This window comes from Hemiscyllium ocellatum, chromosome 3, assembly GCF_020745735.1.
Source record: "Hemiscyllium ocellatum isolate sHemOce1 chromosome 3, sHemOce1.pat.X.cur, whole genome shotgun sequence".
Lineage (NCBI taxonomy): Eukaryota > Metazoa > Chordata > Chondrichthyes > Orectolobiformes > Hemiscylliidae > Hemiscyllium > Hemiscyllium ocellatum.
Window position 1 is genome coordinate 117,291,379 of NC_083403.1, and position 16,645 is coordinate 117,308,023.

Here is a 16,645-nt window from a genome sequence, read left to right on the forward strand (position 1 = left end):
GAGAAGACCTCCACTTTAGTAGTTTCTCAGAGAGCTTGGTCAGTAAGTGAAAAAATTAGTGTGACCTCCTTGGATTGATTCCTCTTACAGAATATCGGAATTCTTGCAATGAGTTGAAAAACCCAGAATTATAATCATTCCACTGTGATGTATGGCACAATGAACACAACAGCAAGAAATATACACAGTGGAGGCTGGGACAAGAATTACCATGGAAATCCCAACACTAATTCCACCGGGCTTGGTTTGTGAAATGTACATGACAAATATTGAGAGCCGATGGTAAATGGAAAAAAGGACACTAGGCAAGAGATTGTCTTTAGAGCCTGGTTTGTGCCTCAGGGATGTAAATCTCAATGCTATCTGCACGCTCAGCTGTTGAATTCTGTCGAAAGGAAGCTGCTCGCTTTGCAGCCATCAGCCGTTTCCTTGCCTCCTGCCGTTGCCTGTCTGGAAGGTCCAGGGACTTTTCTCGCACGATTGGGATTTTTCCTTTAGGTGGCTTCTTTGGTACTGGCGGCGGAACCTTCTTTTCCTCCTAAGAAATTATGAAACAATAATCATCAATATCAAATAGATACAAATACTAAAATAAAATGACAGCCACTTTTATTTCTTTAGTTGTGTCACACCCAACCAACTCCATCTTATCTTGTGTGCTTAATACTGCTCTTTGAATATGAGGCATACAGAGTATTTAGGCTAAACTGCTTCATAGTCAATCCTATAAGTTGTGTTACTTTGAGGAGCAAACTTCGTATTGGAGGCATGAATCTCAGAGGTAAGCTGTGCCCAGAAATGATAAGTCTGATTTACCTGGTCTCATTTGGACATAAAGTAAATGCATCTGAATTTATTGTTCTTAATAAGTAGGGAACAATTTGATTTAAAATTACAGCCCTAAAATGGGGAGAAACTAAGTGTTCTCATCTGAAACATTTGAAATATGGAACTAATGTCTGCTGACCAATAGAGAACTGTAGAGATGTCAGTTTGATGCTTGAAGAGCAAATGCCAGGTATATTCATATACATTGCAAACCTATGATCCCTAATTCCAACGAAAACAAGGCAACAGTTCCATAGGAATACCATATCCTCCAAGGTCCCATCTAATCCACACACCACCCTGGCATCGACACTAATTAGAGAAAGTGAGGACTGCAGATGCTGGAGATCAGAGTCGAGAGTGTGGTGCTGGAAAAGCATATCCGAGAAGCAGGAGAATCGACATTTCAGGCATAAGCCCATCATCAGTATTCCTGGAATCAGTATCAGGAATACTGATGAACAGCTTATACCCAAAACATCAGTTGTCCTGCTCCTCAGATGCTGCCTAACCTGCTGTGTTTTTCAGCACCACACTCTTAAAATGGAGACTAATTGTCAAACCTTCACTGCTGGACAATCAAAAATTTGTACATCCCCATTTAACAGTGCGCTGGAAAATACTTATACCTTATGGACTATAGTAGTTCAAAGCTGCAACTCATCACTTTTTTGCAGGGCATCAAAGTGCAATTAAACTAATTCTTGCCTTGCCTCTGACACCTATATCCTGTGACCCTCCAAGACACACAAGTTCCAGACAATGACTAAGGCCAAGATGAGATGGGGAAACCATCTTGAGAGCACATCTCATTCAGTTCTCAACATCTGAGTTTCACAGTGGATCAGAAATTCAATTGCACAAGTTACAAAAACAGCTTGGCTCCTAAAACTGAATATTTTGTGGTGAGTGACTTCTCCCAAACATCTCCAAGCTATCTCTACCATTTACAAAGCACAATCAGTAATGTGATGGAATTCTTTCCAATTGCCCAGGCAAATATCTATGAATGCTGAAAAATCACAATACCATCCAAGACAAAGCAATCTGCTGGGTTGATACTTCATCAACTAGCTTAAACATCTACTATTTGAATACCATGACTATAGTATGAACCAAATACAGTATGCACTGCAGAAACTTCCAAATACACAAACCCTATCAACTAGGTAGTGTCTGTCTAATTGCTGTCTCAGTTCAATTGTTCCTGAAAACATCAACCATACTATTGCCACCTGTACACTTTACTATCTAAATGTTCTTTTGGTCAATATCCTATCTTACCAACCCCACAAATTATTGACCATAATCTAATTACCATCAAATTGTGCTCACTTATTATCCAGTGCTCACTGAACTATAATGGCTCCTGTCCTGGCAATCTCTACTTTTTTAAATGCATTGATAAGATAGGAACCTACATATTTCCAAGCTGAATTTTGTCATTTATAAGGGATTTAATAAGCTATGATCTTCTAACTGGGAACTTGCTGCAGCCTAGTGAGAAACTTACTGTCCACTCAGTAAATGCATAAAAGTGATTTGTTTATCAGCCTACTCCAATCTTCCCCTTTGACAGTTTTTTTAGTCATTCAGGACCTGCCCTCTCAGCATGAGCAACAGCAAATGTCTAATGAAGAAATCTTTGGAGGTTTCATTGCTTGAAAATGGGAGTCATTGGCTACTGTCTCCACAGTGAGGGAGGGGTTAGCCCTCTGATCAGGTGGGGCTACCTGCCTAGCCCGTCTTGGCACAACAAGAAAATTCTTATGTGTGGGAGGGTGCCTCAAAACAGAGGTGACCTCTCGCTCCCCTTCCAGTCACAGCAGTTGCCACCCTAACCTTGCAGGTGATGCTGCAGGCCTTCCTATTTAATCAGAACTATGGACAGCATTATGAATTGGGGATGGGTGGAGTAGAGTCCTCTTTATTGACCACTGCTGGGAAGACAATCCTCTCGTCTTTAGTAAGTGAGGTACTCTCTTGTTAGTGAACAGTAACAGAATTTGTCAAGTCCAACTATACATGGAAGACAGTAAGGAAAAATATGTTATGTGAAGCCTTACAGAGCCAGATCCTACTTCCATGTGATTTTCCATCACTTTGACATGACCCCTTTCGCACTTGTTTAGTAATTATATCCAAAGTAAAGGCAGAACTCCCTTTACTCGACAATGTTAGCTCTGCTGGTTCTGGATCTGTATTTGATCCTTACATCAAGACTTACTTGAGGTGAGCTGTACTTTTTTGGGGAAAGTAATATTAGTTGAATATTAACTTTGTTGGCAATATTTTATTATACCACAGCATCTTACTCTACCTGTTTTTCAAATGGCTCAATAGGTTTCCAATCATTTGCCTTCAGCTGGTGCAGTTCATCAAACTTCATGCTGACATCCTCAATGGAAAGCTGCAGGAGGTCCCAAAATCCTGCCAGATCCTGGGAGGTAGGTCTTGGCATTGCACTGGGATCCTATCAGGTACAAAAGTAATAGATTAACAATTCATTCCAGATACATTTTTAACAACAAAATCATGTGCAAAATTGCTGAAAAACAGATGTTGAAATTTACATATATTTAAATACTTTCACTGTTCATCTACTTGCATATTCATGAAGCACAACTCTTTGCACATGAGCCACAATAATGGAAACCTTTCTGGCTTGTTAGAAACAAAAAAGAAAAATAATGCTGTGTAATCAAAATGGACATAGCAAAAATTTTAACTCATTAATTTGAGAAGGTATTTTTTTCTTCCAAGTTAAGTTATCCTTTCATCTACACAATAAATGAAATAGTTTTCATCTATGAGAGCTCGACAGTTTTGACTTTGAAATATCAATTCCTTGACGCCATTATCACGGAGAACCAAAACATTATAATATCATTTTCATCTCTGTAAAGCTGACTGTTTCATGAGGTAGCTTAATACTTAAACAGAAATGCAGTAAAATAATTTTCAGTGTTTTAAACTGTTTTTTATGCCAAACAATTATCTTTGTTTTAAAGCTTGACCTCCTGAAGAAAAATGATGACACTTTAAATTAAACTTTAAATAATTTTATGTGGCACTGTTTTGCTGAACTCTTAATGAACTCTTAGCATCTTGTTTTAACCTTGAATTTTTGTGGTGCTTCAAAATATGAAGGATGGAGGGAGAATGAGAATTGGACTTTTGCAATGAGGTGCTATGTTTCTCTGACATTAAGTTTGTAACAATTGTAAGATATTATACAAGAACTCAAATTACTGAAGACGAATGTTGTTGAATATCAGCTGATGTTGTTAAATATAAAGTTCAGTGACCCTGACATTCCTCAAAGAATCCCTCCAGTGCAAAAAGAGGCCATTTGACCCATCAAGTTTGCAGTGATTCTCCAAAAAGAATCCCACCCAGGCCCACTCCATAACTCCAAATGGGGTTTTTACCATGGCTACCCCCACAACCTTGGACAACATGGGACAATTTAGCACGACCAATCCACCTAACCTGCACATCTTTGGACTACAGGAGCAAGCCCGCACAGGCATGGGGAGAAGGTGCAAACTCCACAGACAGTCGCTCAAAGCTGGAATCGAACCCAGATCCCTGGTGGTGTGAGATTGCAATGTTAGCCACTGTGTCACCTAATCATAACTGATTTCTATTTTGACTTGAGTGAAACTGGAAGAACCTAATATGCAGAAACATGACTTAAACATAACTACATTCACTTTTAGATATATTTGTCTTTAAAAGATAGTTGTCGAAAGCTGTGGCACAACTGAGCGTTAAAGCATATTCTTCAATGGTCAGCAATAAATTGGATAATAATAATAAGCAATAAAGAAATCTTAACTGCAGCAAGGCACACGAAAGTGTATTGCTGAAGACTATGTTCTGGGATATTGTTTCCATATGAAAATCACAAAGGTTCTCCATAGTGAAGAACCTCCAATTATTATAAGTTGAAATTCAGAATCACCTGTTGCAGTTCTTGTTAACAAGAGAATATCATATAACCCTTACATACTTGTACAAAAGGGCCTCTTGTGGTGCTGTGGTAGCGTTGTTATCTCCGAGCCATAGATGTGTCACATGTTTGAACAAGTTGATTAGAAATATCTATATTTATATAAGAACCAAATTCTTGACTTTTCAGTTGATCACTTTGGGGATTCAGTTGGGAAGTGTGGCCTCTAGATAACTGACTTTACCATTTTGTTTTCTACAAATATACCAAATTAGGCAAAAATCTAAGAGGTCATCTCAGCTAGCCATACCCGTTAACAATTGCAGGATGCTTCAAATTGGAAGAACAAATGACTGAATTGGGAAATCATTTTCATCAATTTAATACTCACCTTTATTTGTGGGCATTTGCTTTAATACATAACATGTATAATTGCCTAAGTTGCTCTGACAGTCTCAGAATAATTGGTCAGTGATTCACAAACCACCCAACCTAATGTGTGTTCGATGAAAAATACAACAGACCCTACTTCTTGTGTGTTTGATAGAACGTAATCTCTCATAGCAGCAAATTATCTGTTGTTTGCTGTTGGATATTAAAAGTCCTACAAATTTAAAAAAATAGAAATATACTGCAATTTCATGATTTAATCACTGACATGGTCAATGCAAAGTGATCATTACAAATACATATCGAATACATACATTCAATTTAAGAAGTGTTAGTATTCTTGTTGGTGGACATATCTTTCTTGCCCTTTGAATATGAAGGGCATTTTATCTCAATTAAAATTTTACTTTCTGAGTGACTAAATTCGCTTCCTGGATTTTAATGTGTAGGCAAATTGTGAATTTATATTAATTAGTTCTATCCATTAATTTTTTTCTTATTTCCCATAAGACAATTTATACTAATATATGCAATGAGTTAAACCAGTACAGATTAAAAAGTGTCCAAATGAGATGATAGAATATCTGCAATATAAAACACAGTATTCTGCACAGTATTTGGGGTTTGAAATAGGAGTTTACATCCCTGTTCTGTATATGCAGACAACCTGATACCTGTTTCATGAGTGGTCCCTGGCTGCCTGTGCAGGACCCTATTCCAATACGGCTGGCAAAGCACTGGTACTGTGGAATGCATGTACACTCACTACCCACTGTTTTGGCACCAATCGATAACTAAAGTATCAGTGCATTTCCTGTTAACTTCCTCAATTCTGAAACCTGAGGTCCACATTTATTATGGAAATAACCATGTGGAAATGTTCAACATAATTTTGGTATCATATAATCTCATCTTCCCTCAGTGAGTGGTGTCTTGCCTTTGTCTAATGGGGTAGGTGTGAAATGTTTACATGGCCTGTTGCCTATTTGGATGCAAGTATAGGAATTTATACAAGATGCAGAAAATAAGGAAAGGAATGTATAACTTTAAAATTGGCACTAGCTAGCATCCGATTGTCCATATTAGTTATGCTCTGCCTCTACTCTCCAGGTACTTATCTCCTGCAGTTTCTCACCAATTTACAGTTACATTCAGGTACAGTGAAGCAAAAATTGAATCGGAAACAACACACCAGCAAGCAATTTGTGGAGTTGCAATCTTATACATATTTTTAGTTGTGTTTGAAGATCAGGATGACTTCACATTATAAGCCAGGTACTCATTTTTTTGGGGAAGTAAACAGTAGGTAGTCAACTTTTGATGGAAATAAAAGCTCAAAGTCAAGTAAGCATCACAAATTTGGTCTTCTGGAATGCTGTGGTACCTGCTTGTCCTACCTTTGTGAAAATATTCTAATGAATATTCTAGTACTTTTTTGTCTCCACATTAATTTTATGGTTGTGAGATTGTTTGTAAGATGGCATCTTATGTAAATGGTCCACTTGTGTTTATGATGACAATAAGAATTGGTGCTGGCTGCACACAAAAACAAGCACAGAGTAATGATATTGATCTAAGATGTAAGACTCAATCCATTTGTATTAAATAAACAATGATTGTGTTCATTAGTGAACTATTTGGTACTGTCACGTGCACAACTGAAATTTCTGGAATTGATTGTTAAATGTTGTATCTGGAATTGTTCAACTTCCAGAATAAAGAAAAATATCATTAAGATACATCCATCATGACGTCAATATAACATCTAGAGACAAGAGGCAGTTCTGTATATTTCATACATAGAGCTTTCTAAGGCAGTGAACCAGTTTTGGCTAGGGTGATAAATCTGGTAATACTATATACATGAATATAATAATCATATCTTGGCTTGTGATGAAGAAATCCAGAATTGTAAACTTTTACAAGTGGAAAATACAGGAAAGGCACCTACCAGATTCTGTTGGCAAAGCCAGTAAAACTGTTGGAATTTTTGAGACATAAGAAGCTGAGCACTGCCCACTGCACTCCGAATTTTCCCTAAAGCTGAGGATAAAACAAATTACAGCATGTTAAAGTTACTGAACTCTCTTTCTTATGTACTTAAATTATTTTTCCTTAGCGTATGAGATGGTGAGGAGATTTTTCAGTTCTGTCAGAGAATCACCAGAATTCCTACTTCATATTGTAATCATACTGTACCGCTTAAAAAAAAAGACATGTTGTGAGCTACTGACCCTACTTGACCAACCCATGCTTGGAAAACTCAGAAGAGAGTGTTTACCTTACTCAACAATCCCAGGTGTGCCAAGAATTATACTGACAACTAATTTAAGAGCATCAGTTGGGCAATGTGGCTCACTAGTGCTTGTGGGAAAGTACATTTGTTCATATGCAGGCCTAGGCATCTGCAGGAAAAAGGAATGTGTCTGGACAATGTACCTTTTCAATTAAACAAAAGCTAAAATGATGGGGAGCAACTGTCCATGGCAATTCTTGACTGATCAGAAACAACTTGCCTCTTTTTAAAATTTAAACGATTGCTTTGAGGGATTTGTTCCCTAGTGCATTCTCCATGGCAACACCTCAACCAACAGCCTGTTCATTATGTGTACAGGTTGTTGGTGAGATACTGTTTCTTTCAGCACTTCCCAAATTCTGTACTGTCAACAAATGTTATAACATACAGATATTAGTTAGACTAAAATCACATTCCTATGCTTAGAATGAGTATCTTATACCATCTTTTGAGACAATGAACCCTTCACTGACAATAACAAATTGATTGAACTCATTTTAGTTTCTTGATACTGATCTTTGTAAATCCCATTATATATTCTCTTTGTAGCTAATCCCAGGTACGGTTTTGGTTAAATTAATTCCTTTACATAGCTAAGAATTGGATAATAATCAGCTAAGTGAAAACACTTTTGAAAAATTATAGTGAACATATCTAGTATCTGTACCACAACTCTTGTTGGAAATCATTTTTTAAAAAAATCTATCATATCTTACACATTGTTTCAGGACAAAATAATAATAAATGTTATTTGAAAAGTAAACATTACAAACTGTAGATATGCCTTCAAGAGCTGTATTTATTTATTTCCAATCCCTGTGGTTCTTTGTAGATAATATGCCAAGCAACATTTCTGCTGTAAACAGCTGCAAGGATTTCTTAATCGCAGACTAATCAGGTTCGAATACCCGCACAGATATACAAAGTATTCAGATTCAAATCACACACATTTCTGTTACAATATTCTCTTCCACAAGTTATTTTTGAACAAAATACACAAGATGAAACAACACAAATTAAGGGGTACTGTTAATTCATTGAAGTAATCTCGTTATTGCTAACATCTTTGAAATCAATCACATTGAATATGATTTTTCAGTGAATTTGTAACATACTGATCTCTTAATGTCATTTGGCATTGCATATTTATGGTTTCATAGAAACCTTGCTTTAAATAGAAGGGATATAGTCCACTTTTTGTTATTTTTAAATTGCATATTCTAACACTGACCATTGACCTATACTGTTAGAATTTAGAAGAATCAAATGTTGCAGGAGAGAAATAGACCATTTGGGAAATCAGGTCTGTGTTGGTAAATGTCACTTGAGCTACAGAGCTTAATGCAAATCTCTCTTTCTGCCAATATCTATTAATAAATATAATCATTTCAAGCATCGATATAATTGAATTTTCAAGGGCTGTATAAGCACTGCAATGTAATAGCTTGCATTAGACAATTCAACATTCTATTGGTCTTGATGGATCATAAGTATTTATTTCTGCTATTTGTTTATAATGGAGGTCAGTCACTGAACAGTTCACAGTAGGCTGCCCTTGTACTGTTGATATTGAAGGCTGACAGTAATGTAGAGGTAATGTCACTACACTGGTCATTCAGAGGTTTAGGCAATACTCTAGGGACATAGGTTCAAATCCCACCATTGCAGGTTGGGAATTTGGATTCAATGAATAAAAGTCTGGAATTAAAAACTAGCCTCAGTGTTGGTGACCATGAAACTATCAGTGATTAGTATAAAGACTCAGGTGTTCACTAATGTTCATTAAGAAAGGAAATCTGTAACACTTGTCTGGTCATACAACATCACAACAACTGCAATGTGGGTCACTCTTAACTGCCCTCTGAATTGGGGATTCACCCCAAGAGAACAATTAAGGTATTGGCATCAAATGCTGACCTTGCCAGCAACACCCACACTCATGAAATAGTAGAAGAAAATCAAAGTTTATTACAGACAAAATAAAACAAAATTATTTTATATCATATTAGAATAATTTGAAAAATACTATTACAAATATCTGAAATAAAGTTTCAAGCCTTTAACTTTACTGATACTCAAACCTCAACAAAACATCATCCTGTTTCCACTTTGAAGTTTTTTGTTCAGTGGGCATGAATTCCATGATCTTTTCCTGACAAATGTTTATTTTTTTGTTGCTATTTCTTTAATCAACACCTCTTCCTCAGACTGGTGAACAAATTATAAACACAGCTCACTTACTTCTTAACATGGTTTACTTAACTGCTGCTTTCATAGCCTCGTATTTCTGGAGGCCTTCTTTTACACACTTTAGGCCACTCAGAACTTCTTTCCTGACCCTGCTGTTGTGGAGCCTGCTAAACTGCACTGCTGTTGGAACAGCCTTTTCTCTGAGTGATCTGCTTTTGTCATCTGAAATAAAAACCTGCCCATTTAATGGTCTTCTGGAAGGTTCTGGCTTTCTGAAAGGATCTGTGTTTATCTCTGTCTATCTGTGTAACTCTATGACACTTTGTGGCTAGGCAACGGCTCTCTTTCTTTTCTCTCTTCTCCCTTTCTTTCCTAAAGCACTGGTCTGTGCATTTCAAGGATTATTTTAGAAAACATTAAATTAAATGCATGTGAACAAATTTCCTGACAACCCTTACCATTCACAAAACTATTCCAAACTATTAGTATGAATCCCTTGTAAAACACACATGTAAATAATAAATCAAACTTAAAGCCATAGATATTTCTGTCCACTTTAGAACCTATATTTCAAAATAACAATCATCACAGATACAATATTGTATGAAGGGGTTTGTATAGAATACCTTTTCTGTAGTTTAATGTATTGGCAGCCTACGCAGTAACATTTAGTTGATGTTGATTTCAGCCTATTACCGAAAAAAATCTTAAATTTCTTCCATTTTCCTGTGTCTCTCTGACTGATGGAAACATTCTAATATTACTTAACATATCCTAATCTTTGTTTGCCTTTAAGTAAGATTACTGATTCAGTATGAGTCAGAAAAAGAACCCTAACATGCTAAGTGTCTCTTTATAACAGAATACCTCACCCAGGGTCAGTATTAATCCACATTCCCAATTGTTAGGATATTTCTTTTTCTCTGAGCTGTCTTTACTCAAATCAAGGAGACCACTCCTTTGTACAGCAGCAACCTAGTGACTGAGGAAGCACTTGACAAAAACAAAGCCTCTTTGCCACCATGAATATTTTTCTAGCCAGTAGTTTTGAAAAAGTATCATATTTTACTGTTCTCACTAACACTCTCTTGTGATCTATACAGACTCTAAATATGGTGACCAACTCTTTATCATGCTTGAACTTAGTGGAAAGATGTTTAGTTTGAACTACTGCAAAATATTTCTATTAAGGAAAGGACCCAATTACTTGTTTAGAAGTTAAACATGGACCAGTGAAAATAATTGAAAAATAAAATGGATGAGGTGCAGTTAAATGCATAACAATGAGGATGAAAAGTAATTTGTCATAGAATCACACAGCATGGAAACAGCACCTTCAGACCAACCAGTCCATGCTGAACATAATCACAAACTAAACTAGTCCCATCTGCCTGTTCCTGGCCCATATTCCTCCATAACCTTCTGTTCACGTATCCATCTAAATGTCTTTTAAATGTGCTAATTATACTCACATCCACCACTTCCTCAGGAAGTTCATTCCACGAGTGAACCACCTTCTGTAAATAATCTGTTCCTCATGTCTTTTTAAAGTCTCTCTCCTCTCACCTTAAAAATGTGCCCCTGAGTCTTGAAGTCCCCCAACCTAGAGAAAGGACAACTATCATTAACTCTATCCGTACCCTTTATTATTTTATAAACTACTATAATGTCACCTCTCAACGCCCTACACTCCAGTGACAAAAGTCTCAGCCTATCCAGTTAAAAATCACACAACACCAGGTTATAGTCAACAGGTTTAATTGGAAGCACACTAGCTTTCGGAGCGCCGCTCCTTCACAACCACCTGATGAAGGAGCGGCGCTCCGAAAGCTAGTATGCTACCAATTAAACTTGTTGGACTATAACCTGGTGTTGTGTGATTTTTAACTTTGTACACCCCAGTCCAACACCGGCATCTCCAAATCAGCCTATACAACCTTCCTTTATAATTCAAACCTTCTATACCCGGCAACATCCTGGTAAACCTCTTCTGAACCCTCTCCAGTTTAATAATATCCTTCCTGTAAATGGACACCAAGAACTGGACACAGTATTCCAGAAGATGCCCCACTAATGTCCTGTAAAACCTCAACAAGACTTCCCAACTCCGACACTCAAAGAACTGAGCAATGAAGGCAAGCATGCTAAATGCCTTTTTAACCACCCTGTCTATATGTATATGAACTCCTAGGTCCCTCTTTTCTATAACATTATTCAAGACCTTACCATTAATTGTAAAAGCTGTTGTCTTGTTTATTGTACCAAAATGCAATATCTCACATTTATCCAGATTGAACTCCATCTGCCATTTTTCAGCCCATTGATTGATTTATCAAGATCACTTTGTAACTTTAGAAAACCTTCTTCACGACAATGGCATCAATTTTTGTGTCATCCACAAACTTACTAACCATGCCTTCTACATTCGCATCCAAATAATTTATATTAATGACAAACAAAACAGGACACAGAACTGATCCCTGTGGAACACTGCTGGTGACAGGCCTCCAGTCCAAAAAGCAACTCTCCATCACCGCTCTCTGTCTCCTGCTGTTAAGCCAATTATGAATCCAATTGGCAAGGTCACCCTGAAATCCATGTGGCCTAATTTTACTAATTTATCTATCATGCAGAACCTTGTCAAAGGCTTTACCAAAGTCCAAGTAAGCAATATCTACTGGTCTGCCCTCATCAATCTTTTTTGGTAACTTTCTCAAAAAATTCAATCAAGTTAATGAGACATGATTTTCCTAGCACAAAACCATGCTGATTACCCTTCATCAATTTTTGTCTCTCTTTTGTTCTCTTGTATCTTTTATAATCATCTCCAACAATCCATCTACAACCGAAGTCAGACTCACAGGTCCATAGTTCTCCAATTTCTCCTTACAACCTTTCTTAAACAAAGTTACAACATTAGCCACCTTCCAGTCATCAGGCACCTCACCCATTGTTATAGACGATGCACATAATTTTGCAAAGGGTCTCGCTATCTCCTCCCTTACTTCCCACAACACTCTAGGATTTTTGTGAAAAGAAAGATACATTAAGAAAGAGAAAGGATGGAATAGACAACATCAAAATAGAGAAAAATATTGTGAATGCCAAGGATTGAAGAACCAACTAGAAGTTGATAGTGAAGGAATAACAGAGAAGTTTCAAAAGTATTTCCTTTTTGTGCTTATAGAAGTGGTAGTAAGTAATAGCTGAACAGTAAATTAAACCAACACGATATTAATGATAAAACACAAAAATTAAATATATTAAACAAGTTGCAGCATTGACAACTAAGGTAGAAAAGTCACTAGATTCAGATAGGATAAATTTCAGAACACAATACTGCAGGAGATAGCTGAGACACTAACCAGCATTCTCCAAGAATCATTTGAAATAAGAATTGTGCCATAGGATCAGATGTGGTAAAAGTTAGTTACACCTAGTTTGTGGGTAAATATTTAGAGACTGTAGCACTAGATAAAATTAGTGAACTCTTGGAATGATTTAGATTAGTCCAGAATCACGAAATGAAACATGTGATTAATTACTGAATTTTTGATGATCTCATAATGCATAAATTAAGAGATTATGGTGACATTTAGAAATGTTGAAATTCTTATACAGTATCATCTTCAATTTTCTCTTTCATCTTCTCTTGACCATCCTCATTGCGCTCAGAATACCTAACTTCATTTCCAGACTCAATCTGAGGCAAATTCCATGTAAAGTTACACAGTTTCTTGAGAAAAAATAAAAGCTGCCATTCTTACTTTCTTCTGATAGGTCATTCTCCTCTGCTTCTCGCTCCATCTGCTTACACCATCCTTCCATCCTCTTGGTTTCTGCATGCAGCAGTTTCATGAACCATTGACCATCTCTTCGACAAGGGGACATTCGGCCAGTTTCCACTGGTTGATGGGTAGATTCCAGCCATGGATCCGGTGGTGGAAAATTAGATGTGTCAATGGGTGTTCGATAATCTTCTCTGTAGCCCAGTGGACCCTGGGTGCGCACAGTTCTGAGTGCAGTGTATTGGGTAGGGGTGCTGGGCTCAGAGTGACGCTGGAATGAGGAACCAAACTGAAGCGCCTTGTCCTCAGTGGCCACTGGACTAGGAAATCCTTCTAGTTCAAGATCAGCCTGTACACTAGCTGTCACACTGTTTGAACGCTTAAATCGCCCACGCCTGCAAAACACAATGAACATATTAGTTATTAGATAAATTGAGAAAGTTGGACTTTTTTATGTTGGTGCCAGATATAGCATATCATCCAAACTGCCTATTTGAAAATCTTACTTGTTACATTAGAAATCTGCACCTTTTTTTACAATTCATTCTAATCATCAACTTCAGTCATACAATTATTATTTATGCTTTGAACTATGGTGGTAAGGATCCATAGCACTAGGTTTTCAAACAAAACCAACAGTGCTTGAGAAACTCAGCAGATCCGGCAGCATTTTGTGGAATGATTCTGTAGAACAGTGATTAAATCTGTTTCTCTCCTTATAGATATTGCCAGACCCACTGAGTTTTCACAGCATTTACTGTTTTTATTTTAGATTTCCAGCATCTGGTGTATGTTGCTTTTACTGGATTTTTAAAAGCCAATGGGTTCCGGATCTTATATAGATGGTTTGAAGATCACAGCCTTGGGATTCCTCTCTGAATCTCGATGCCTCCAGAACAACTTGAAATATTCACATGTTTGACAGAAGCACAGCAATACGAAACACCCTGATACCCACTTGATGGATAATTCAGCTCCTTAAGGATTGGGCTAAGGGATCTCTATGGAGAAGATTGCCTTCTTAATGTTTATTTTGGAGAACTCAAATTCACAGGTGCACATCAATGTGCATAGTTGGGTTCATTCAGATGGCAAGAGAAAGTTAATTGGACCTTGTGGAAGATTGAATTTTGGTGGGCCAATGGCACTGCACTCAGCACTGTAACAATTCTGTGTTTCCATACCCACTGTATTCTATGCGTTATGTGCTGCCCTTCTAAGAAACTGCCTGCTCCATGTATGGGAAAGACAACAGCAGTCTCAAACATGATTGCTGCCAATCTTTGGCACTAGCAACAGGGCAGGCAACTCCTACCTCCTGGAGATGGTCAATGACACTAATTGGGCACCAGTCTCACCACCTGTCCATTTCTACATTAAAAAATTGCTACACGGTAATCTTATAGCAATATATTTGCAATACAGCACAGGATCAGGCCTTGTAAGTAATACAGGTGCTGGGTTCAGACTTAAATTTGAGATGCCAGCCCAATGTTTTGCAACTCATGAGATAAAATCATATCCTTTAGTTTTGTAGTATTTCAAAAATTGTGTTTAAAATATTCATTATAAAAAAGCCCATTCACATGTAAAACACAAATAATTGATTTGCCTTTTGAATGAGAAATTAACATTCCATTTTGAAAGACTGAAAGAGTTTCTTAATCCTCAAGTAGTTAAAAATGACCTAAGTGTCGGGTTTCGTTGTCATTTTGAGGAATATCTAGCACTACAAATTTACTGCATTTATTTTATTTCCCATGTTGTCAACATGGGTGTGATTTAGTTTTCGTTTGCTTTCAGAATTGCTTTAGTGCCACTGGCTGCTAAACAGAGAAACTATAATTCCTCACATAAATAAATCAGGTGCTGCTGCTTTGAAACAAGAAAGCTGGTTTCCATTTCATTCCCTCTTGTTGATAATCCACAAATTTATATTAAGAATTTTAAAAATCGTAAACATGGTTCCAATGTTACTTTTTTTAAAATCTAACAATACCTGGGTCTCATTCAGCTGATTCTACAGTGGTGTCTAAGACTGATCTTATAATCTATAACATGTTTTGACAATAACCTTCCAGCCAGAGAGGCTTTTTCAATAACACCGTGGAGACTTTTTAAAAATAACAACAACACCAATGTACATTATGCTGAGAAAACATTCCAAAGCATTTTATAGATTGTTAACAAACATTATTCGACACATGGGATATAAAGAGAAACTCTTTGGAACAAATAATCAGAAGCTAGGTTAATGAGGAGAGTTTTGAAGGGGAACAGAGATGCAAAGTGGTGGCAATATTTAGAAATAGAATTTCAGAGATTAGGACCACAGCAGATGAAGGTATGATCACCATTGGTAGAGCAATTACAATAAAGGTCGTGCATAAGGCCACCTGAAGAAATTCAGATATCTTAGTGGATTATAGGACTGGATGAAGATACAGAGACTGGGAGTGAAGAGGTCATGGATGGATTTGAAATTAGGATGAGAATTTTAAAATTGAGGCTTTGCCGCACTGGAAGCTAAACTTAAATCAGTGAATAAAGGGTGATGAGAACTTAGTCTGAGTCAGGACGCAGGCAGGGTTTTGGAGGATCTCAATTTTATGGTGTGTACAAGACAGGAGGCTGGACATGAAGGCTTTGGGACATCTGAATCTAGAAGGAATAAAAGCATAGATGAGGGATTCAGCTGCAGTTAAGTTATGGTATTTGGTTGTTAGGGTGGGGGAGGGTGGAGTGGGTGGAAGATGGAAATGTAATAGATATGGAAGTAGTCAGTTTTGATGCTGGAGTGGATATGGGATCAGGAGTTTAGCCTGAGGTAAGGTAGGACACCAAGGTTCTGAACTGTCTGTTTGACTCTCAGACAGTGACCCTTTTCTTGCCTTTAGTTCTTTCACTTGTCCTAAGTGTATAGAGTGTTCAACATCTGCTTTGCTGCTGTAATTGAGTTTGACTCAATGCTGCAAATAATCCCTGAAAAGAAAAGGCACTGACCATAACTTCTTAATTGAGAATCGTTCCTAATCAGCATGAGGCTGCACTAATGCTATAATGAAACACAACTGGGACCTAACTTGTTCCCATTTGCATTTCCTTTCTGACTCTCCTTAGCAACGGAGTCTTTTCTTTCCAGATGTTTACATGTTGTTTGTTTAAATAAAAACTAGATTGCTTAATTTGCAAGAGCAC

The 16,645-nt window shown here is 37.2% G+C and overlaps 1 protein-coding gene across 1 annotated transcript in view; it reads right to left on the reverse strand.

Annotated features, from left to right (window-relative positions):
- Window positions 1-319: 319 nt before the first annotated feature.
- Window positions 320-16,645, reverse strand: part of dlgap2a (discs, large (Drosophila) homolog-associated protein 2a) — a 142,708-nt gene continuing 126,382 nt past the window's right edge. Inside the window, exons 8-11 of the mRNA XM_060821612.1 lie at window positions 13,427-13,842; window positions 7,125-7,216; window positions 3,149-3,301; window positions 320-538 (exon numbers count right to left, since the gene is read on the reverse strand). Of these exons, the coding sequence (XP_060677595.1) occupies window positions 320-538; window positions 3,149-3,301; window positions 7,125-7,216; window positions 13,427-13,842 (880 nt within the window). The remainder of the gene's footprint in view (window positions 539-3,148; window positions 3,302-7,124; window positions 7,217-13,426; window positions 13,843-16,645) is intronic.